At 41.4% G+C, this 24,479-nt stretch overlaps 1 protein-coding gene across 1 annotated transcript in view; it reads right to left on the bottom strand.

The window, feature by feature from the left end:
• The window catches only part of LOC310714293 (uncharacterized protein), an 81,687-nt gene that overhangs the window by 10,240 nt on the left and 46,968 nt on the right, over window positions 1–24,479 (bottom strand). The window contains exons 7-8 of the mRNA XM_083519649.1: window positions 23,868–24,031; window positions 20,629–20,788 (exon numbers count right to left, since the gene is read on the bottom strand). Of these exons, the coding sequence (XP_083375775.1) occupies window positions 20,629–20,788; window positions 23,868–24,031 (324 nt within the window). The remainder of the gene's footprint in view (window positions 1–20,628; window positions 20,789–23,867; window positions 24,032–24,479) is intronic.

Below are 24,479 nucleotides of genomic sequence, written 5' to 3'. Positions count from 1 at the left end.
CCTAGTTTACTAGGTTCTTTCCAGACCACCTGAAATTTCCACACGCACCATATGACCTTTTAAACCAAGGTGTTCGATCCAGGTTTAAACCGAGGGGAAACTACCAAATGGTGGCAGAATAGTGTTCTCTGGCCACACACACCTTCTCCATTGTTGCTCCATTTGGTCTCAAAGCCAAGATCCACTTACAGTGGAACCTTGGTTTTCAAATTTAATCCATTCCAGGAGTCCGTTCGACTCCCAAAACTGTTCGAAAACCAAGGCACAGCTTCCGATTGGCTGCTGGAGCTTCCTGCACTCAAGTGGAAACTGCGTTGGATGTTTGGCTTCTGAAAAACATTCAAGAACTGGAAGGTACGACTGTATTTCCCCTTGAAGCATAAAAAGCAGAACATGGTGGCTTTGAGCAAATGAGCTTCCTGATGCGACTTATTCTGGATTCGCTTGACTTAGTCACCTTGGGAACTTATTTGAAGGGCAGGGAAAACATTTCCCTGTGTGAAATAGATAAATCATGTATTGCCAGATACCTTTATCAATCCCAAGCAAGAGTTCAGTGTTTGAATCCCTTCTACTCACTACAGATAGTACTCACGCAAACAGCACACATATATCTGAGAAACGGCACAATTTTTCTGCATGAAATTTCTCTGCAGGTTCCAAGCTCTCAGGTTTCGCCACAGGCAAATAAAAATGTGTGCTTATTTGATAATATTTATTTATTCGCAACTTTAAAAGTTTCAGTCACGTTCCCAAGGACCAGAAGTACAACCTCATTAATGAGGGCCTAAAATTACGAAACGTGGGTGTTGCGTGATGCAGGGCAAATGAGCTTTTGCAATTTGTGCGCCCAGTTCCGTACTTTAACTATGTGCCGTGTGAAGAAACATTTCCTTTTGTCTGTACTGAATCTTTCTACATTCCACTTCATTGCTTACCTCTCCCCAACACCAGGTTATTTATGAACAAATTAAAAAGTACCATTCCTAAGAGTGATCCTAGAGGAATCCCACTTCTTACACCACTGTTAGAACTGTCCTTTTATTCCTACACTGTTTCTCATTCTTTTGCCACTTACCCTCTCCCCTTATCCAGTGACTGCTAAGGTTACTCACAAATATTGGGTGGGGGGTTGTCTCAAAACCTTTCTGAAAGTCTAAGTACACCATGTTGATGGGCTCACCCTTATCCATACACTCTCAAAGAACTCTAAAAAAAAATTTTAGGCAGGACTTGACCTGTGTCCAAATTCACACTGAGCCCAAATGTTTCCCTGCCCTACCAGCTTTGATCAATGCCACATTCTAAAAAACCAAGTAGTAAGATTTTCAGGCTATTAAGAAACCATCCATAAACCAGGAATATTAGACCCTCCAAGTGTCCTTATTTTCCAGGGACGGTCCCTGAATTACAGAAGCTGTCTCAGTTTCTGATTTGATCTTGGAATGTCTCACTTTTCCTTAAGGTAAAGGTAAAGGTACCCCTGCCCATACGGGCCAGTCGTGTCCGACTCTAGGGTTGTGCGTCCATCTCACTTAAGAGGCCGGGGGCCAGTGCTGTCCGGTGACACTTCCGGGTCACGTGGCCAGCGTGACGAAGCTGCTCTGGCGAGCCGGCACCAGCGCAGCACACGGAAACGCCGTTTACCTTCCCGCTATAAAGCGGAACCTATTTATCTACTTGCACTTAGGGGTGCTTTCAAACTGCTAGGTGGGCAGGAGCTGGGACCAAAAGACGGGAGCTCACCCCGCCGCGGGGATTTGAACCGCCGACCATGCGATCAGCAAGCCCTAGGCGCTGAGGTTTTACCCACAGCGCCACCCGCTTCCCCACTTTTCCTTAGGACGTCCCTATTTTCATCGAAAAAATATTGGAGGATATGGTAGGATGTCCCTATTTTCATGCTGGAGAGTATGGATGCGACCCCCAAGCCAAGGAGATAAGTAACTATGCAACCTTTAGAAGACATCTGAAGGCAGCCCTGTATAGGGAAGGTTTTAAAAAATGTTTCATGTTTAATTATGTTTTTATATGTGTTGGAAGCCACCCAGAGTGGCTGGGGCAAACTAGTCAGATGGGTGGGGTATTATTATTATTATTATTATTATTATTATTATTATTATTAATGCTTGTTGCATTAATAATTATAATAGGAAATCCGTATTTTCATTGGAGAAATGTTGGTACGGAATATCCTTTTGTGAAGACCCTGCTTTCCTTTTAGCCTGCTAAGTGAAGCCATAGCAATATGCCCTTTTGTGCTAATACAGACGCAAGAGTACCTTTGCCGCAAGAGTACCTTTAGGTTTTGTGAATGAGGTGAGTCTGTTTGTGCTTTCTGAGTCTAAACTGCTTTATCCACTTTGCAACTGCTATCTCCAATATACGCTGGAGGGGAGAAAATGTTATCTCTGTATTCAATATGCTTGATTTGCAGGGAAACACACACACATAACTGTTCTAGCATTATTCTAACCAACTGCCTGTTAGAGCAATGCCCTTTATTAGTGGAGTGCACTTTCAGTAATGACTCTATACAAGACAGCAAAAGATCACTGGCTGGTAAATGTCTGTGAATTCCATTTCCCACTGCAAACAAAACCCAGTCTGAGCCACCAGCCAACAGAGTCTCTTCCAGCTGCTGGAGAAGAAGGAAACAAAAGTGATTATTTATGAAGAGTGGCAAAATAAGATCCCAAGGAAGCCTGTCATAAAATGCTTGTTGCATAATACATGATGGATCAGTTCTGTTATGTAACTTTCCCAAAGATATAACAATAAAGAGAGTTGCTAAGCATCATAGTCAGCATAATTTACAGTAGGAAAAATAATTAGAATCTACCCCATTTTTAATTTTTTTTTTTTTTTTGGAAGAATGGAGTGAAAATGTAAACAATGCTTCCCTCCAGGCAAGCACTTTATCAAGTTGACAGGTGCATTTGAATTTCCGAGGGTGGGGGACATAATAGGTTATTTATGTGTCATTTTAATAGAAAGGCCCAACCATCAAGATGGACAGGAGACTTTATCAGGACTGCTGTTTGCAACTAATCCACCAATTTAATACCCCAGGAAAATACCTGAGACAAAACTGGTCCATTTTTCTTATACACTCCATTATACCCAAATCAATATGGGCTCTATTCATCTCCAATCCTTAGCTCGGCAGGTGCCCATCACACTGCACCCCTCCCTCTCGACTCAAAAGGCGAGCAATGCTGGTTTGCATTGTAAGGCTCCGGTTCAAGCACTGGAAGTGAATGCAGAAAGAAGAGCTGAATAACTCGGGTCAATCGATGCATAACTGGGAAATTAGGGGTGGATTATGAAGGAGACATCTACAGCTCAAAAGGATCAGGTAGGAGGCAATAGGAAAGGTCTTTACTAAGACCCCGGAGAGCTGCTGCCAGTCGGAGAAGACAATATTAGGCTAGATGGACAATAAACTGATATAGTGTAAGGCTGCTTCCTAACAGGTAATGCTGTTTTGACTCGTCCATCCCCATTCTGCTAGGCAGCAGTGACACCACTGCCAGGTGTGTGCCTCCACCACTCCTCATTACAATGTAATTTTGGAGCAGGCATAGGCAAACTCGGCCCTCCATATGTTTTGGGACTACAACTCCCATCATCCCTGACCACTGGTCATGTTAGTTAGGGATGATGGGAGTTGTAGTCCCAAAACATCTGGAGGGTCGAGTTTGCCTATGCCTCTTTTGAGCATTCTTTCTTAATTCTTTCTTAATCAAGATTCACAAACTTAGGGCACGCTATGGCGGGGCAGTATTTATCCAACGGGTAACGTTTAAATTCATTTGAAAAATTGGAGATGAACAGCAAGAGCAACCAACAACAAGAATTCAGAGGGCAACTGAGTCCAAATACATCTCTTTGTGCCTCTGCTCCCCATCAAAATCATTATCAGCCCAGGGGCTCTACTGCATGAGCTCAGCTACAATGGTTCAATCAATGTCAGGACATTGTGGGTGCTAGCTATTGGGGGGAAATGGCCTCACAATGTGTCATCTTGCGGTTTTCAGAGCTGATTCATCACAGGTCTTTCCTTGGCCATGCTATTTGGACACCTGGCTTTGAACATAAAGAGGGGGAGATTAGAAAAAGAAGGAGGAACAGCAGCCAATTCCTGCAGAAAAGAGCAATTTCATTTTGCAGGATTAATTAAAATGTGGGAGATCAGCTGCAGTGCGAGGGAAGGCGTGGACCTTTTGCCTGTGGATCAATGTTCTGAGAGATATATAACCCTCTCAAAAGCAAAATGGAATTCCTTGAAATCGTCTTGCTCACCAAGCTCTCTGTTTTGAAGCTATTTCTTTTAGTCAGTACCAATTTTTTCCTCACATGCAGTTTTCACTTCTAACTCAAAGTTTCTGTATGTTAAAATACATGAAATCAAAGGACACTTCTAAAAATAACCATTCTTAAATAAGCATCTAATATAAAGCCTCCATCTGTCAATCACCTGCTGTCACAATGATGGCAGGTGAGCTGTTTCTGCCCACATGGATGATCATCTGATCTTCAGGGCTCAGTAGCTGCATGGCACCTTGCAATCCCTGACAACCTAGTGCCTGCAAATCCGCTTTGGCCTAGTTGAATATTTACCTGTCCCACACAGGTATGGCAGGGGCCATAGCATGGCTAAAATAGCCCTAGCTGCACCAATGACAACAAATACAGGTGATCCTTGTTTTGCACAGGGGTTACATTCTCCACCATGGGAGTGGCTTAGTCATGCTGGCCACATGACCCGAAAGCCGTACGCCGGCTCCCTCGGCCAATAAAGCAAGATGAGCGCCGCAATCCCAGAGTCGGTCATGACTGGACCTAATGGTCAGAGGTCCCTTTACCTTTACCTTATATTCTAGACCCTGTGCCTGTTGGCACAGCCCATGAAAAGTGTTCCACCCCCACCTCTGTTCTGCCCCCATCCCACCCTTTCAGTGATGTCTTAGTGGTGTTTTAGTGACTTTGGGGGGTCACTTTGAGGTTTGGCGCTATGCACGTATGTGCCTTAGCGCATCAATCAGTCGTGTCTAAACCAGGAGTTACCTGTCTACATGCTTATTTCCTTAGCCTGTACAATACCTGCAATTGGTACAAACAAATTAGTGTCAGCTTTGGCAAGCAAAAATGCCGTTAGATATGTTGCAGCGATAGGAGTCATAAAAGCAAAGGTGTTTTTTTTTTTAAAAAAAACCTCTTCCTGATGAATATATTTCCTTATCAGCTGCATGAATTTGAATAATATTCTTTTAGCAGATAATTATTCATGCACAGCTTCTCCTGCTTGTACCGTTTATTCGAGGTGTCCTATTAAAGCGGTTGTTGGTACGTTGGCTTGATTTTGGAAAGGGGCTAGCAAATTCAGGAAGGAACTGAAAATCACTTCAAGACAGATCCTTTTAATCAATCTCAGGCTTGCAGGAGTGAGGATTTATGAGGGTCTTTCACCCCTAGGTGTGATGCTAGTAACATAATCCAATGTAACTGTTAACGTTTGCATCTGGGCATCCACTGGAGAACCAAACCATAGCCGCAGAGCTAAAGAAGGCAAAAGGCATAACTTCAAGTGTTAATTGTTCGAGACTCTTATACGAAACATTCACAAACTACACGGGCTCAAGTGCTGTGGAGGCTACAGTGATGGGGAAACTAGGCCTTAATTAACTCCTGGGGTAATTTACAAGTATGCACACCGCACTAGTTGCTGGGCTTGCTAACAAGACCCTTGATCGATGGCATGTGTTCAGGAAGGGGGCTGAAATGTGGAAGATAATAGGGGGGAATCGAGGGAACAGATAGGAACAAACTGAGGACCCAAAGCTGAAGGGGAAACCATGTTTTTTGGGGGGGAGAAAAAGGCTTCCACTTGCACCTCTCCCTCAGCTTCACCATTTTGTCTTCTCAAACACTGACATCGCATGTGCGGGACAATGTTCATAGATATCTGATTCACACAATTGTTTCCAAAACGGTTCTTTCCATTCCTTTTCATAAAGCTTTTTGTGGAAGCAAGTTTGGCATAGTGGTTAGAATGTGAAGGCCTTGGGCCTCAGCCTGACCAATTTCATAGGGTTGTTTTGGGGAATAAGATGAGAAGGCCTTGACCTCTTTGGAGGAATGGCACAATATAAAGGTAACAGGTACATACATACACACATTGGGACTACAATTCCCATCATCCCTGACCACAGGTCCTGTTGGCAAGGGATGGTGGGAGTTGTAATCACAAAACAGCTGGAGGGCCGAGTTTGGGGATGCCTGATATATACACATTCCTTACCCGGTTTTGGAACTGTGGTAGAATCCGGACATAACCAGTTGACCAAAAGCATTTAACAGCCTGGACAAGAAGAAAGCAGGTGGCCTACAGTTCTGAATCAACTCTAAGGCCTTCCATAAAGCTCACCAAATCTCATTTGCAGGGTTGTCCCATGGAAATTGGAGCAAGCTAGTTTTCTCCTGCTCTCGGGGATAGGACTTGAACCAATGGCTTCAAGTTACAAGAAAGGAGATTCCGACTAAGCCTCATGAAGAACTTTCCGACAGTAAGAGCTGTTTGACAGTGGATCAGTCTCCCTCAGGAGGTTGTGGATTCTCCTTCCTTGGAGGTTTTTAAGCAGAGGTTGGATGGCCATCTGTCATGGATGCTTTAGCTGAGACGCCTGCATCGCAGGGGGTTGGACTAGATGACATTGGACTAGATGGCATGTTTGTTCTAGGCATGTTTGCACCGAAGTGAATTCCACAGAACCCAGCGGGATTTACTTAATAATGTTCAGGACGCGGGTGGCGCTGTGGGTTAAACCACAGAGCCTAGGACTTGCCAATCAGAAGGTCGGCGGTTCGAATCCCCGCGAAGGGGTGAGCTCCCGTTGCTCGGTCCCTGCTCCTGCCAACCTAGCAGTTTGAAAGCACATCAAAGTGCAAGTAGATAAATAGGTACCGCTTGCAGGAAGGTAAATGCTGTTTCCGTGCGCTGCTCTGGTTCGCCAGAAGCGGCTTAGTCATGCTGGCCACATGACCCGGAAGCTGTACGCTGGCTCCCTCGGCCAGTAAAGTGAGATGAGCGCCACAACCCCAGAGTCAGCCACGACTGGACCTAATGGTCAGGGGTCCTTAATAATGTTCAGGGCTGCAGGCTAAGGCTGCCAGTCTAGGCACACTTAGCTAAGGAGGAAGCCTCATTAAACACAATGGACTTACTTGTGAGGCAACCTACACAGAACTGCACTCCACTTGCCATAGTCTAATGCCCTTATTAAACTGTCTAGGAACAAGGTAAATTAAAGGGGAACGGTACCAATTCAATTCATTCATTCATTTAAATGAAGCTGATGAGCTTTGAGTGAAAGAAAGTTTTCCTGACCTGGAAAGGCAAGAGTTCTACTTTGAATTTACTGCCAAGCCTGTCAGAATACGGTGTATCACCCATTTGCTTGTTTTATTTTCCTTGCAGAACAAAATGTGGGGTGTTTTATGCATTCGAGTAGAACAGCTTGTTTATTCCAGCTGTTTAATATTTGTCAGGGGACCTACCAACCTCAGGCAACTTTTTCAAGGTTCATTAAAACCAGACCACAGACAAAACCTGCAGACTCATGTTAAGCCCACCTAACCCTTTGGACAGCTGCAAGGTTAGACGCGTGGAATGTAGTCACTAATCTGAATAATGCTCCTGAATGTGTGTTCTCCTTGCTTGTTTCAATGCAAATATGGGAGCTTGCTTACCCAGGTAACTTCCTCTGAAATATTGTCACGGTGAAATTGTCAGAAGAACAAATGCAGTCTAATGCAATGGTTAAGCAGGCTAAACGATAAGGTTTAAACTGGAAGCTAAAATCCTAATGTGACTTTTCATTATTACAAAGTGCCCCCCTCTTTTTGCTTCATACTCTCATCTTTGTATGAAGGAGTATAATTCAGAGTGGAAATCAAAGTGGGATGGGGGAGACATTTGATTTAATTTGCATTTAAGGGCCAAACTGCCTAATTCATACTTTCTGAAACATTGTGTAAACAGAAAGACAGCTCTCCTTTGAAATCCTCACTTCTCCAAATTTTGCAAAGCAGCTCTTGATGCAAGTAATAGGTGCAAAAATGCATATGCCACGGTAAGATATCCATTAAAAATGCATACATTGGTGAAAATAACAGAGATGCATGATATCAGGTGAAATTGCTGTATGTATGTAAAATTGCATATACAATATTTGCACTAAAAGAAATTCAAACATTTAAAAAAATGAGAACTCTTAAAAATATATCACAAACTGTGAAATGTGGAGAACTGAATTTAAGATTGGAAAAATGAGAAATTTAGAGCAATTGAAACTGACAGATTCACTTATTTTTATGGACAATACACATTCCTGGAGCTGTCTTTATTTTTGCAAACAAACAGAGTTCCTCATGCCTTTCGCTTCAAATGAATATTTCACTTTTCTACAAATTATTCTTTTATGCAAATATTGATCTTTGATGTCTCATCATTATCCAAATTCGGTTTTTGCCGCCCATCCATTTCTATGTCTCCCATCTCAGGTAATCAGCATTTCTGTTTATCGTAACATCTAGCTATCTGAAAACTTAGAATGTGCTCCAGATCTTTCAGTTAAATGCTGCTGTGTATATCACTAATGCTGCTTTGTACATGGCTAATATTTTCCAAAGCTTCTGACAGCCCAATCCATAACCCCATTTGCCTGGAATGCTAGTATGCATTCTGATTTACTTCAACGGCCCTAAATCTGTTTAAATTCAGGAATTTGGGATTCACTGGATTTTAGAGTTGCCTGTTCCAAACTCTCAAATAATTTACTTTGCAGCTTGCTCCATCTATTTATGATGCCATCCTGTATTATGGCCAGAAACATTTTAAAGGAGATGAACAGTTGTCCTCAACCTCATCAGGAAATAGCTATAACTCAGAGAGAGCTAAATATTCATCTTTTTACAATCTTGTTTCTAATGGTTCAGCTAAACACCACGCTCTTGCAGGTAGCATCTTTTCAGAAAGCCTGTTTCTATGATGTAGGAATCATACCTTTGGAACTCCCTCCCATTACAGATGAAATAAGTTCCATCTAGATTGCCTTTTTGACAACTATTGAGTACCTTCTTTTTTTCATCAAGCCTTTAGCAAGATTTTTTAATCTCAAATTTATCTGAATTACATTTGAACACATGTGTGTGTGTATCACTTTGAGATTTCCAGGATGTGATTCATTAATGGAAATAAATAACAAGTGGTTCTAGTACCAATTGTCTTTCAAAGAACGTGGTGGAATTATTAAGACCCACGATATGCTTCTCTTTGGGTCTTTGATCAAATTTAAGAGATTCTGGTTGTTCTGTTACCAACTCAGGTTCTGAAAAGGCAGGCAAGGCATGATTCCAAACATTCTTAATGATAGATTGGCATGTGCAGAAACACATATGCATTAGCTATCTTTATATAAGGATTCCAAAGTGTTTAAAACATTGGTAAAACAAATAGAAACAAAATATCCTAAGGGATTTAAGAATTGTTCATTGGTGGTTTTGACACACAGAAGGGAAACAATGTAATATATGAAATTATAATAGTCCATGATGTAATACTTGAACCACTGACCTAATGGACCCTGTACCGGCTTTTCAGTTGCTAGAACAATCAATTCCAAAAGTTGCATCTATTAAAAGTGGGAGACTAGCTATTTTTATACTTAGATTCTAAAGTTCCAGCAATATTTTGTTTAAAACAGAAAATATCCTGAGGGATTTCCCTGTTTACTGGAGATTAGTACAGAAAGGAGAGAAAATAATATACGGAATTATAATATTACATGATCCCTAAGCAAGTTTACTTGGAAGTAAGTCTCACCATGTTCAGTGGTCTTATTCCCATGTAGCTATGCACAGGGTTGCAGCCTTAAAGAAGAACATTATTAGACCTAAGAAAGTTATTATTGACTATGAGCACAATTACTGAGGAGCATTTCTTCTTCTTCAATGGGGCTTGCCTAGGAGGTGCCCCTGCCAGGCTGAGCCTCCATGTCTACAGTGGTACCTCGGTTTAAGAACAGCCCTGTTTATGAACAATTCGGTTTACGGACTCCGCAAAACCGGAGGTAGTGTCCCGGTTTGCGAACATTACCTCAGTCTAAGAATGGAATCCGAACAGTGGAAGGGCATCGGCAGCAGGAGGCCTCATTAAGGAAAGCGTGCCTTGGTTTAAGAACAGTTTCGGTTTAAGAACAGACTTCCAGAATGGATGAAGTTGGTAAACTGAGATACCACTGTATATGTCAAACCAACAGAAGTCTGCTTGGGGAGGGATTTGCTTGCTTTCCTTAAATGCAAAGCCATCACGCAATCTGAAGTGTTGAAATGTTAGCATTGTCAGAAAACTAATTATCATATTTTCACTTGCACACTTCAGACCTGCTTGCTAATTAATCTCTGTGGACAGGATGCCTATGAATCAAATATTAATGTAAGTAAGATGATATTGGATGAAATGTGTTCAGTGCTCCACCCTGAGAGCAAATGCAATGGATTGTTTTCTATAGCCTTGACAACCAGCAAGCAAATCCCTGATTGTCATTGAGCTATTTCTTCCAAGCATCTGAAGGCAGGCACACCTGAAAAAATTGTGACTAAAGAAGAATTGTGACTAAATGTTATTCAGTGTGGATTTTCAAGGTTTGTCAGTGATCACAAGTGGTCTTCATACAAGACCAGAAACCCATTTATTTATTTCTAGACCACCATTCAACCAACGATTCTCAAGGTGGCTAAACAGTTTAAAAAAGCTATTAGGATAGCAGTGCTGAAATCCACAATAATTAACCCTAACAACGTACGCCAAGCTCACAAAGGCTAGACATAAATATAAAAGGGATATGTTTTTTCCAAAAGTGTGCCTAAACTAATTTGAGCAGCCCTGCTGTCATTCTTGTGAGCAGACTCAAGACATGTGTAGTTTACTTTGAGTGGGCTCCCTACTTCAATTCCACTTCCACTGGCCTTTATATCCCATCCCTTTCCCAACAGGGAGGGGAATGTGTCTTAGAGCTTATGATGGAGAAGCAAGCAGGCATCTCTCCTTCCCATGCAATATTCTGGAAAGAAGATGCTATTAGTGTGGTGATGCTGGCAACATCTCTTACCACTAGGGATCATAGGGATTCTTCTACTTCATCCCCACTCCATAAATCCCAGTAGGAAAATATGCTGGCAGAATCGTCTTGCTGGCACAGCTATCTTTTGAAGCATATGAAAGGTTGGATTCACTCTCAGGGCAAGCTGTTGGGTGCTTGTATACCCACAGCCTAAACATGTGTGTTTTCCTTTCTTAAACCAGGAAGGAAAGCGAAAAAGAAAAAGAGCATGCTCTCCAACACTCTGGGAAAAGGGAATTCCATCATTCTGGAGCTCACACACTAAAACGCCTCTTCATTTTTTAGATCAACCTAAAGTCAGTAAGTGCTGAAATTCAGAGCAGGACTTTATTAGCACATCTTAAAGCCTGGGAAGAACAGTAGCTCATCATGAAGAAGATACTCAAAATCAAATTCATGACCTATGAGAACTGATGCCTGGATGCAGTGGTGGACTGGATGAGGTCCAATAAACTGTGTTTTGATCCTGGGGAGATGGAGGCTCTTTGGGTTGGTGGTTCCCATGTTTGGGAAATTGGCAAGTCACCTGTTCTGGTTGCACTCCCTTTGAAGCAGCAAGGGCATAGTTTGGGGACACTCTTGGATACTTTATCAATAGGGGCTCAAGTGTCCTCTATGGCCAGGAGTGCCTTTTACCAGCTTTGTCTAGTTTGCCAACTATAACCATTCCTAGACAGGGATAGCCTGACCACTGTAGTCCAGGGCTGGCTCACTCATGAGGCAAGGTGAGACAACTGCTTCAGGCACCAGGATCCACAACAGCAGCAGATCCTGATGTCAATCTCTATTGCTCCCTTGAGCCTGATGTAGAACTTCACTCATTCCTTCTTCTTTGGCATGGAGGGGGTGCCATTTTGTGGTTCACCTCAGGTGCTAAAATGTCTTGGGCCAGCCCTGCTGTAGTGCTGTAGTCCATGCATTGGTTACCTTGAGGCTAGATTACTGTAACACACTCTATGTGGGGCTGCCCTTTGGCTTGGTTTGGAAGCTCCAGCTGGTGCAGAATGCTGAAACCAGATTTCCAATGGGAGTTTCTGATCAAGAATATGAGACACCATTGTTAAAACAGCTGCACCGGCTGCCCATCTGCTACCAAGCCAGGTTCAAGGGTCCTGTATTGATTTACAAAGCTCTGAACAACTTAGCTCTGGGATACCTCAGGGATCGCCTGAGGGGGCATGAAGGGGGCATGAGCAAACCTTTAATATGTTGCGTTTCTATGCATGTCATCTCCCTCAGGTTTCCTTCTGTCATACATATCTAATTCAACCTTGAGAAGTGGAATGGAATGAGTAGCCACTGGGTACAAGTCACACCTCATGCGGCCCAAATATGTGAAGCATCCTGTGTGTCAGGGACTGGACTGAAGAGGAATGGTGGAGGCCGCCGCCCCCTCCTTCTGAACCTTCCCAAGAAGAGGAGGATGGTATAATTACAACGGTGGTCATGACTCTGAGACAGAATAAGGACAGAGCTGGGAGATAATGGAGAGAGAGGAGGTGGGAGCAGCAGAGCCAGAACAGCTGGCTGACACGTTATCATTAGAAAGCATTCCAGACCCCCCCTTCCAGACAGGAGGGCTGTGAAAGTGAGAGAGCAGAAAGCAAGCAGACAAAGGGCCTTACACAACCACCATATGAGTGGTGGAGGAGATTACTCAGAGCAACACCATTACTGCAATGGAGAGGCATTTTTCAAAGCCTCTATCTGTGAATATTGAATAAAGGACTTGGTAAGAACTCTTCTTGTTATCGACTTCTTGGCTGCCCACCATGGGAGGGATCGGATTCCCTGAAGGCTGTTTACTGGCATGCTGTTCCTGTTGTAAGTTTGCACTAATGTTTTCTTTCATACCTATTCATCCTTCAGTAGCATATATTGTCCCCTTCCCATTTTTCCCTAGATCCATGTCCCACCAGCCCACTATCCTTTTATCACCTTGATCTGAGTATGCACAATGCCTCATCTTCTAACCCAGAAATAGGGGGGAACAATTTAGCATATAATTGTTGACCAGTAGATGCAATCAATGGGGCTCCCCTTCTCGGGGCTTGGCTGCCTTTGGCATCAGCACTGGCAACGGCTACTTGTTCTCCCAGGTATGCTTGCTGCCTCCACCACTGGAACAAATATTTCATTTGCCCAACAGACAGGCAGGCCCTGATCAAAAGCTATTAGCTCATGTCAACAGAACGTCCCATTAATTACTGCAGAGGAGAGAAAAAATGACAGAAGAGTGCGTTTCTCCTTTGCCACCACTCAAAGTGCTCTGGTGAAACAGTTTGCATATATGCCTAAGTATTGTGGAAATTAACACCTCCCTTCCAGGTATGGGAATCAGAAGGCTGACAAGACGACAATTAATTAGGTTCTTCTGCATCACTGCTTCTACATAATTAATGTGCTCATTATGGATTTTCAAGTATCTTTTTTTTTTTCAAGGATCACCAGCAAATTTCAGAAACCTAAATGTTCCTAACATTTTCATAGTTTTCCTTAAATTTAAATGAGTGGCAAGCAATGAAAATGTCTCCATCAACATCAAATTCACAAATGTTTTTTTCCCCCCTAAACAAAACCCCGTTGTGTTTCACCATGACATTTCATTTTGCCAGAGTTTGTAGTGTGGAACGGCTGCACATTGTATTGGATATCATGTGGCAAAGTGAAGGATGCTGTGAGCAGCTCCTGAGAGCTGTTGCTTGCTCTCTCTCTCTCTCTCTCTCTCTCTCTCTCTCTCTTTCTCTCATATTTATTTTTCTTCCACAGACATACTACCATGCAATCATCTGATCTGGGGATGCAGGAATCTATGGCTTGGAGTATTTTATATAACCATTTTAAGCCATGTTTTATTCTGTTCCCTTCCTCAATATTCATAAAATAGGAAATCATGCCACCAACATAGGACTGTGCAGAGTCAAACAGCAGCTGCATTCTGCAAGTCTGTTTCCATTAGGTTACTGGTGGGCAACATTCATTCTTCATTATGATAATTGATTAAAGTAGTCCTTTGTGTGTGCACAGCTGTTAAAATGTTTTTAAACTTCCTAACATGTTTTATGGGCAAATGAATCTTGTTTTTTGTCCAGCCTGCATTTAATTTTCTTCTCCTAATCTCTATTTTCCCTTATACACAGATGTAAAAAAAGGAGAAGTGTTTGTAGATTTTGAACCAAGAATTTAATGGCAGAGATCTTTGCCACACTGGTCTAGTTAATTCCAGGTGCCACTCAAAGCTGCTCTCCCACCTCTTAAAGATATTCACTTTTTCTGATTACTGGGCCACAGGGAAATGAAAGCTAATATTAGTGACTGATTGTTTATAATCATGGTTTTCATTTTCTTTTCCTCACCCTTCCCCCCCTTTCTTACTTTTAAGAGGTGAGTGTCACTGAATATATAGCAAAGATGGCAGCATGCTTGAGGGAACCCAAAGGGCAAACCCTTCTCTACACTGTGCCTGGCACCATGTTGGTGTGTGACTTTCGTTGCTTTGCTTGGATCAAACTGCCTTTGCCCCATGCCTATGTCCCATGATTGAAAAGGGAAACCATCTAGTTCAGCTAACAAGAAAATCATATGGTTTTTCTATAAGGTTGCATATTCAGCAAATACATTTGCTACGCTGCTGCAAAAATTAAATGAAAATAACCAAATGATTTTTTTTAAAAAATAGGGTAATATTTTTTGCTGTACATTATTTTTTGCATAGCTTTAATTTTTGATTCTAAATTATTTGTAATACTTTATTCAGTTGTGATGGCATTCCTTTTCTAATTTCTTTTTGCAAAGTGGTGAAATCCATAAATAAAGATTGACTGCACTTGGCAAAGCACTGCATTCTTTATTTTTAGGGTTTCAGTTTTTCTCTGCAAATATCACCGCTAGGAGCCTGGTGTGCTCTCTCCCTCTCTCTCTCCCTCCCTCCCTCTCTTAAACAAAACCTGGAGTGCACCATTGGCAGCAAAAGAGGAAAAAATGCAGTAGAAAAATCAGTACCCTGTCTGGATACTTGCATGGAACATGCCCAACGTAGATTTGGAGGACCCATTTATGAAGTTCTCCAAATCCTTGAAAAGCCATATTGAATTTATTGGACTTGATTATCACAAGGATATCTCTTGCAACTGAACGATGGAAGGCAACATGAGATCCTTTCCAATGCAAGGATTTTGCCCTTAACTATTAACAGGTAATTAATGCATTATGGAGGAGGAATAAATAGGTGGCAATTAAATAACATATATTAATGACTTATTTATTAACATATTAACAAGTTGGCCTGAGAGTAATAAATGCAAATTAGTGTAAAGTGCCAAAAATGGTGTCGATAATAGGCCCCCAAGTAATTTTGTGTGTTCAACCTAATTACAAATATATTTTCTTTTCAAAAAAATTACTGCCGGCTAATTTTTTATGGTTTGCTATAATATCATTTTAGAATTAGAAAATTAGCCCTAGTCTCATGAATCAGTCTTGTTTCCAGGAGCAATTGTCCTGTTATCTTTGAGGAGGCAACGTTCAAGCCATATCGTTCAAGGATTTCAAAGAAACTGAGTTGGAAATTCTGCATACATGAAGAGCTTGTGCTTTGAATTGAGTCACTGATATTTTCAGGTTCATCTCAGTGTTTTCATTGGACAAAATTCCTCCCAAGAAAATTATATGATAAGACTTACTAGGAACTCCATGGAACCAAATGGGATTTGGTTCCAACAAAAGTGCTTAGGATCCAGCTGCAAGCACTGGCCTGACTTCCCTTCAGCCAAGGTGCAACTGCATATGAGAATGGAGATGGGGAGATGTCAAGATGGCAGCAAGGTTTGGCATGGTGCAAACATGCCAGCAGGATTGACGCCACCAGTGCATTTGCAGCACCCTGACCGCACCACTGCCTCAGTCCTTCCCTTCTCTGTCCAAGTATGCAGTAGTGGCCGTCCAAATGTTGCTGGACTTCAACACTTATCAGCCCCAGCCAACTTTGCCAGTATTTAGGGATAATGGGATGCTTTTGAATTACGGTGCTGGAGGAGACTCTTGAGAGTCCCATGGACTGCAAGAAGATCAAACCTATCCATTCTTAAGGAAATCAGCCCTGAGTGCTCACTGGAAGGACAGATCCTGAAGCTGAGGCTCCAATACTTTGGCCACCTCATGAGAAGAGAAGACCCCCTGGAAAAAGACCCTGATGTTGGGAAAGATGGAGGGCACAAGGAGAAGAGGATGACAGAGGATGAGATGGTTGGGCAGTGTTCTCGAAACTACCAGCATGAGTCTGACCAAACTGCGGGAGGCAGTGGAAGACAGGAGTGCCTGGCATGCTCTGGTCCATGGGTCACGAAGAGTCAGATACAACTAAACAACTAAACAACAAAAACATTGGGAGGGTCACAGGTTCCCCACCACTGTTCAAGGTGTCGATACCTTGGGAAATGGTAGACAGTCTAGCTACAGTACTTTTCATGTGACATGATTATGTATGAATGGGGAATTAAATGCCACAGTTCAGGCACGGTGACAAATGACGGTCATATATGTCTAGGGTTACCCCATGGTATGCATCACAGTGAGACTGCAACCCTACAGACACTTACCTGGGACTAAGTTCCATTGCACTCAGTGGGACTTACATCTGAGTAGGCATGAGGAAATTACAGTGTAAATGAATTTGGTCTCAAACTGAAATCCCATTCAATATTCACCTCATTCACCAACAATTAGAACACAAATACATTTGTAGACATGCAATCTATGTACTTCAAAATATTATTATCCCATTGTTGCTAATGAAGGTCCTAAGGCACACATTGATTAAATGTATACATTTCCATGGGGGAATAATTAGGTCAATGATATAAAATTCATTGTCCCATTATTTAATTGCAAGGGTGAATCATGAATACAACTTCTAAAATTTGGTTTAATGAAAAACACTTCATCCTGACCTAATCATATCAACCTTATGCTATCTAATTAAGGATGTAAAAAACATTAGAGTTGCAAAATATGACTTCCAGTTCCAGCTGCTAGCTGCCTATTTATTAATATATATTCTCTTAAAAAAATTAAAAACCCCTTTTGATAAATACTTAATGATGGGAATGTGACAACATTTGCATGTTGGCAAATTACTTTAATAGAGTGATTCTTGACTACAGAAAGTGACCTTTTTTCCTATTTAATGGATGGCTAAAAATACTTTTGAAAATTATGGTATGGCTGTCTTTCTGCCAATGACAAATTGCTTGTCTGAACAATGTAAAAATTATGAAATAGAAAAGCCTTAAATTCTCATTATACTGTAAATGTATCCTCGACTGCTGCATTTATCAGTTTAATAAAGGGAAATTAAGCATATTTTAAAGTATGCCGTTACAAGGCAATTTTTAAAATCTAGAGAATAAAAATCGGAAGCAAGCAGATAAGGACAAGAAATAATTCAGAGACACTGAATCCCACTGAAATCAACAAGGCATGACGTGTAACCCTATACAGAAGTCCAATCGGATCAAATAGGACTGACTCCCAGGTAAGTGTGCACAGGATTGCAGCCTGAACTACTTAATTGCTTGCTCACATTCCATTGATTAGTCCTTCCCTAACTCTATTTCAGATTTGGCAGTTATTCACCCCACTCTCAGCCAAATCCCAATATTTAATATATAAATTAAGCTGGTCTTATGCCCACGACACCCACAGTCCCCTTACTAGTGTTGTGTTGGCTTAAAATCCACCAGCCTTTGTTCAGCACTCCAGAGCCAACTGTTTCTCATGGAAGGAAGTGGCCTCTTTTGTTACCTGTAGACAGGTGCACCAATTCTAGGGGGCGAATGTGTCGTCAGCACCATCAATATTCCTTATCAGGGGGCTCAAGTCTGAGAGGGCAGAGGAAGCCAAACCAACAAGCCAAGTGTGGCATAGAATCAAAAGCAGGCTCCTCCTGAGGGCAAAAGAGGAAGGGCTGTGGCCATTGAAGTTGTGCGTTGCTGGGCAAGTCCTCATCCTGATGCCAGCAGTGATGTGGAGTGTTTTGTGTGTCTTATGAAGTTTACTTTGGTGCGAGAATAAAGGTGTTATATGTAAACAAGGATATCCAAAATAGGGAGGGGTTTCCTGTCCTTAAGAAGCTGCCCTGGGAACCTTATTATGGGAGGCACAAGCTGCTGCAGCAACAGCAATGGAAGATTTCCAAAACAAGATGTTGCTTCAGCACTGCAAGAATTGCATTGGTATTAGGGGAGGGTCTCAAGGTACAGAGAAGGGAAGGATCCAAAGAAGGAATGTGAACAAAAGGGAGAACACGGTGGATGCTGATGGGAGCTTTGCTTCCTGATTTCACCTCGGTGCTTTCCAATGCTCCAGAAACACAGATTTCCACAGTGTCTGTTCAGGAACATCACGCAATGGATTGCTTCCAAATAAGACCTAGTCATGCATTATTGAGCACAATAATCAAGCTGCCCTGGGAAGCTGTGAAGGATGGGATATAAATCAATAAAATAAATACAAGGAAGGAACAGAAAAGGTCAAGATCAGTGTCCATAGATTTGTAATGATGTAAATAGATTCGTCCTTCAGACTAGAGAAGGTTCCAGAGCTGTGCTCTGTTCTGGGGAAAGTTCATCTGAGATGGATTTTCTAACAGAAATTCTTTCAAATTTCCATCATGGTTGTGAGTCCTGGAAGTCATGATGCCTTCTTTGCAGGCATTTGGATTGTGACAAGGTAAGTTTGCCCATCACTAATATATACCACTCACAGAACTATCATTACATACAAAGTAGAAATAAGGTTTAATATGATTGGTTCAATAAGAGAAGATGGTCCTTATTGGGGATTTTGTTGCCCTTCAGATGACAGATGCTGAACTGTAGCTAATGCTAGTCCTACTCAGAGTAGATCCATTGAAATTAATGAACATCCATAGTTGGATGCAACCCAGTGGTTGTATTGTGAACTAAACTAAAGTTGGCTGACTGGGTTTGAACTTCCTGGCTTCATTTTGCTCCTCTCTTAAAAATACGGACATCCTTGAACTTTCCTTTAATCTCCCAGATCTTTCCTAGAAAGCTCTTATGGTGAACTGAGTGCATACTGAGTTTATTCTGAAAGAGGTTGAAGTCCTTTGTCAGGCAAATATGTGTGGAAAGCATTTCCTAAAGATAAAATTTCCCCTGAAGGTAGAAAGTTTGAAAACTACCACAATCTCCTGTTACATACCAGGTGCTAAATACTGACAAATGCTGATTTCCACAAATGTTGATGGTCAGATATTAAACATTTAAACCAGATATCAATGGACTTCAAATTCCAAATACTAAAATATTCACCAAATATTTGAGCATTGAGAGAGCATCCAGAGAATATTAAGCACCCAAATTTACAAAGGAGAATTTCAGGCACTAATGACTTCACAAACGGCTAAGTGTACAGTATCTGCTTGTTCAATTGACACATTCACCTTTTTATTATGTTTTCCAGGGTCAAAACTCTCATTGAGAAAGAAACTGGAAAATAATTAGAACAGCACCAGATGTTTATAGCAGTGACAAGTGAGGCCATATATTTATACAAACTGCTGATCTTTCTCAGTTAAAGCTTTACAGACTTTGCATCCTTTTAGCTGCAGTGCTATTTTATTAGACAGAATCTCCACATTTACTAGTTTTTCACTCCCACTGCCTCCATATTAACCAGCCAAATGATGGAAGTGTCACTGCCCTACCTAACCCACCAACAAATTTCTGGGCTGGTCTACATGTTTAGGGGATTTCCTGAAAACTGAAACCTTTCGCAGGTTCACTTAACTACATTAACATTGTGGCCCAGTGCATCTCAGATAAAAGTCCAACTGAGGTGAGTTAGACTTACGACCAGGTAAGTGTGTGTTGATCTATAGTAAGTGGACCATGAAGTGGCCTCCTTGAGCCAGTTTCCTCTCCCATGTCCTGATTCCTGATAACTGCCTTTAGGTGATTCTCCCTGATCAGATCCCAGAGTCAGTTCAGTGGCCAGCTTGTCCTCATCATGCCTTTTAATGTCATTGGTCTTAATACTGGACATTTCACTGACTAATTTATAAACCCAGTTTCTGAACTTTCATGATACCCTACTGTATTTACTTGAATCTAATATGCCATCGAATCTAATGCGCACCTCAACTTTCGAAACCTTGAAACCAAAAAAGTATTTGCTGGCACCATCAAATCTAATGTGCGTCCTAATTTTTGCGACGTAGTTTGGCCAAAAAAAAAAATGCGCATTACATTCGAGTAAATACGGTATGTGGATTGGGTCAGTTCATACCAGAATTAACAAATGAATTCCTCAAACATCCCTATATCATTCAAAGATGAATCAACTTTTTAATAAAAAAGAAGTTAAAGATACCCCTGAACCAACATGCGGCAAAGCTCTGATGGTATATTATTCTACTCACTTTTCGTTTTTCACCATTGATTCCTCTCCACTGTTCTGCCTTTTTCACAATGTAGCTCAACTCTTGGTTGGAGATTTCCAAGTCAAATGGAACAAATAAAGTTGCCTCATCGCTCTGAATCCTTTTGAATATATCCAATAACCAGCCTTCATTGTGCATCCTGAAATGCAGAAAAAAGAACCCTTCACTACTGTAAAACTTATACTGCCAAAATCTAGACAAACAAAAAAAAAAATAAGGAAGCAATATTACAATGAAGTATTATAGTTTAAACAGGTACGCTGAAGTAGGAACCACATCAAACAAAAGAAGAGAAATACCTAGCTCCCATATTATTATTTTTCTCATTCCTTTTATTTAAATTCAATTTTTTTTAAAATGTATGACCAACAAAACCACTCATGAAGCTTATGATGGTGATGAGTCCTGTCTGTCTCTGGCAAGGACTGAGATGATAACTCACAAAATCTCTCAGGGAGCCTTTTTATTTGTGGCTCCCAGATTGGAGAATGGTCTCCCCAGTGAGTTCTACTTGATGCCATCTTTAGCTAAAACCTATCATCTCTGTGGAATGAATCACGTCAAAATTATACAAATGCCAAATTTGAATTTTTTTGTTATTTTTCTAGTTTTAAGGAGAGTCAATAAGTCATGCAGAGAACTGGATCCCCATTCCCTGATAACTGGAGTGGGGAAACCTGACTAAAGTTCCTAAGTCAGGCAGATATATGTATTCATACATTCATTCAATCACTCACATCATTATGGTTGGAAACAGAAATGTTGAACCCTCTTCATTAGGTTGAACCATATCTGCATATGTATTTCATTCTCCTCCATTTGATCCTTGATATCCTAATTAATTTGCAACTAACCTTTGTCAAGGTTAGCTAGACCTGTAGAGGAACTAAACTCTTGGAAGGATCTTGGCTTTGTTCTAATTATCTTATGGCACAATTTTGTATATAGATACTTGGATGTAACTTCCATTGAGTTCAATGGAACTTTCTCCCAAGAAACTACACATAGGATTGCAGCCTTAATTATCAGCTTCATTCTAGCCTGTGGGAGGCAAATCTGGTAAATAATCAACAGAAGTAGTTTTGACGGATCAGTTCCACAGTTGGTTATTTGCCATCCAAAACAGGTAAAGTTTGCAAGTCCTGAGTTAATTTCATGTATAAAAAGCATTTCAGTGAGATTTGTGTTGAAGTGTAAATGGGCAAAAGATGCAAAGTTGATGCATACAAAAATGTCTATGTGCACATTAAGCCTAAATATCTTAATGTGCAACAAGATACTTCCGTAGCCACTCAGAAATGCATTTATCAATAGACATTTCCATGCACAATAAAACAAAAGTGTTTCTTTTTAAAAATCCAGGTATAATTATATTATGTGCTTTGTATCTTCCACGGAGCGAAATGCTTGGGAAAGCTTCTGTAATGTAACCAGTTTTGTCATGCATGCTTTGGTTTATTATTTTGTTATGAAGAATTTTAAAAGATGCATTGTCCCAATGAAGTACCTTTTTCCCTTTATTGTAAAACATTATGCAAAGATTGATCCAGAAGGGAAAGAATCTTTGATGAGCCCACACCTGTTCCCCAGACAATGAAGATGTTCATAATATTCTCATAAAAATCTGCCTTACAAATGTTTTAATTTAAATTAATTTTCCTGAGTAATAAACGACAGCAGCTAAAACTTATGAAGCCATTCGAAACTATTAAGTCAATGATTAAGAAGGCATTAACATCTCAAAAACTAATTAACTAGACTACCAGTACATTGGACTTGTGTACAGCTTGCAGGAATGTAGAAGATTTGAATTCCCTTTGTAGGGTTTTAAATTGCGTATTCCCTCCCCCCGCCCCGCTTGAGTCAATGGCGCTTCTGATAATATAAAGACAGAAATGATTTACTTGTGTGCAAACTATCCATCTCTAGCAATCTAATTTGCCAGTCTGAAAAAAAACATATATCCATATTGTTTAGCTAGAACACACATTTGTGTTGATATTAGCATTAGCTTCATCCCCCCCCCCACCAGAGCTGATCTGTGCAAGGGTTCCACTCTTGATTCTCCCCACCCTACCTCTACGTTCAATGAAGAGAAAGAGAGAGAAACATTCATGTAATGTTAAACCATGCACAGTTCCACATCCATCTTAAAAAAGGAAGTTCAGGTCAATGGGAACCTAATAGAGTGGATTAGCATTCTAAGGACGACTTAGGACAGTTATTTATGAGCAAAATCTAGGCACCAAATCACTTGCCATAAGCTTTGGTGAACAGGCCTTACTCATCAATTGCACTGATATTATGCCCGTTGGTTTACAACTGGATCACGGTTGATTCGCTACCTGGGCTCTGTTTGCATTTCATGCATACAAATGGACAAAGGGTTGTATCCAGTTGAGTCATACACAGAGAAGACCCCCTGAAATCAGTGGGTGCAACTAGTCAGTTGACTTCAGTGAGTCTACTGGGAATGTGACTTAGCCAGGTACAACCCAAATAGTATTTGTACCTAGTTCTGTGTCCAGCAGTCTATAAATCCAACCCACCCCCATGCACCGAGGTGGAGGAGAGGTGGATTGGGCAGAGCTAGTGCAGAGTTTCCCCTTCTGCCTACTAAATGTGCAGGAAGGTGGAAGTGCTGCTAGCATGATCATGAAATGTGGCATTCTGGAACTGGGTAGAGGTCTACTGGATATTGAGCTAGTCCCCGTACCCTCGCATGATGTCAGTGGGCCCGACTGCTACCCCAGTTCCAAGCTGGTTCAGAAATTATCCTGGCCCCCACCTTCTGCCCCAGCTGGCTGATGGCTGGGGTTTGGCTAGTCCCCTAAATTAGCCCCCAAAAGTATTAGTCCACAACATGTTTCTCAGCCCTCCTGCAGGCCATCAGTAGCCTGAAATGGGGCAGGAGGGAAAAGCACATTGTGGCTGTTATTCTTACTCACTCCAGGTAAATAGCTGTTTACAGGCCTGAATTTGATCTTAAAGCAAGTTTAAGAAACTCTCTCTCTCTCTCTCTGTCTCTCTCTCTCTCTCTCTCTCTCTCTCTCTCTCTCTCTCTGTGTGTGTGTGTGTGTGTGTTTGTGTGTGTGTACATTTGCTACACCAAATCCAGCATCTTGTGGCATTTTGTTTGATGAAATCGTGGCAGGCCATTTGGGTACAAAGGGAAGAATCTTACATTTTGAAATAGTGAAAAAGAAAGAAGAGCTTACCTCATTAAATACAGGTACAGGGATGTAGACGAAATGAGAAACAGCATTGTGTAAAGCAGTAGGGTAATCAATATGCCCAGAATGCCAGATTCTTCTATTCTTAAAAAAAGCCAGTACATCTTTGCACAGTCAGCTATGGGTTTGCCTGGAGCATAGTGAAGACGCTGAGAAACACACACACACACACACACACACACACACACACACACAGAGAGAGAGAGAGAGAGAGAAAGAGAGAGAGCATAGTAAGAAGGACAGTCAGTCAATCAATCAATCAATCAATGGTAATCGTGGTGTTATCATTTCTACTTCATTGTGCATGGTGGTTCATAGGGATAGTTAAAGGTTGACAGCAACACTAAAGCAACATGACACTGTGGTAGGTGGTTTCTCTCACCTGTTGCTGGAGGAATTGTCCATATTTAAGACTGAGAAGTTGTGCAATTGCTATGAGCTCGACCACTCAGTGTTTCAATGGTCTGATTTGAAAAGAAACTATATTCTGTCTGAAAACCAATACTATGGCCTAAAGGCCAAAACAACCCCATCTCACCCCTGTGGGCCACTTAACAGAACACAAAAAGAAGGGCTCTTTCAGTGATTTTCAGTGTG

The sequence above is a fragment of the Podarcis liolepis genome (assembly GCF_965112155.1).
Source record: "Podarcis liolepis genome assembly, chromosome: 8".
NCBI classification, from domain to species: Eukaryota; Metazoa; Chordata; class Lepidosauria; order Squamata; family Lacertidae; genus Podarcis; species Podarcis liolepis.
Note: the sequence above shows the minus strand (reverse complement) of the source record. Positions and strands in the feature narration are given on the sequence as shown.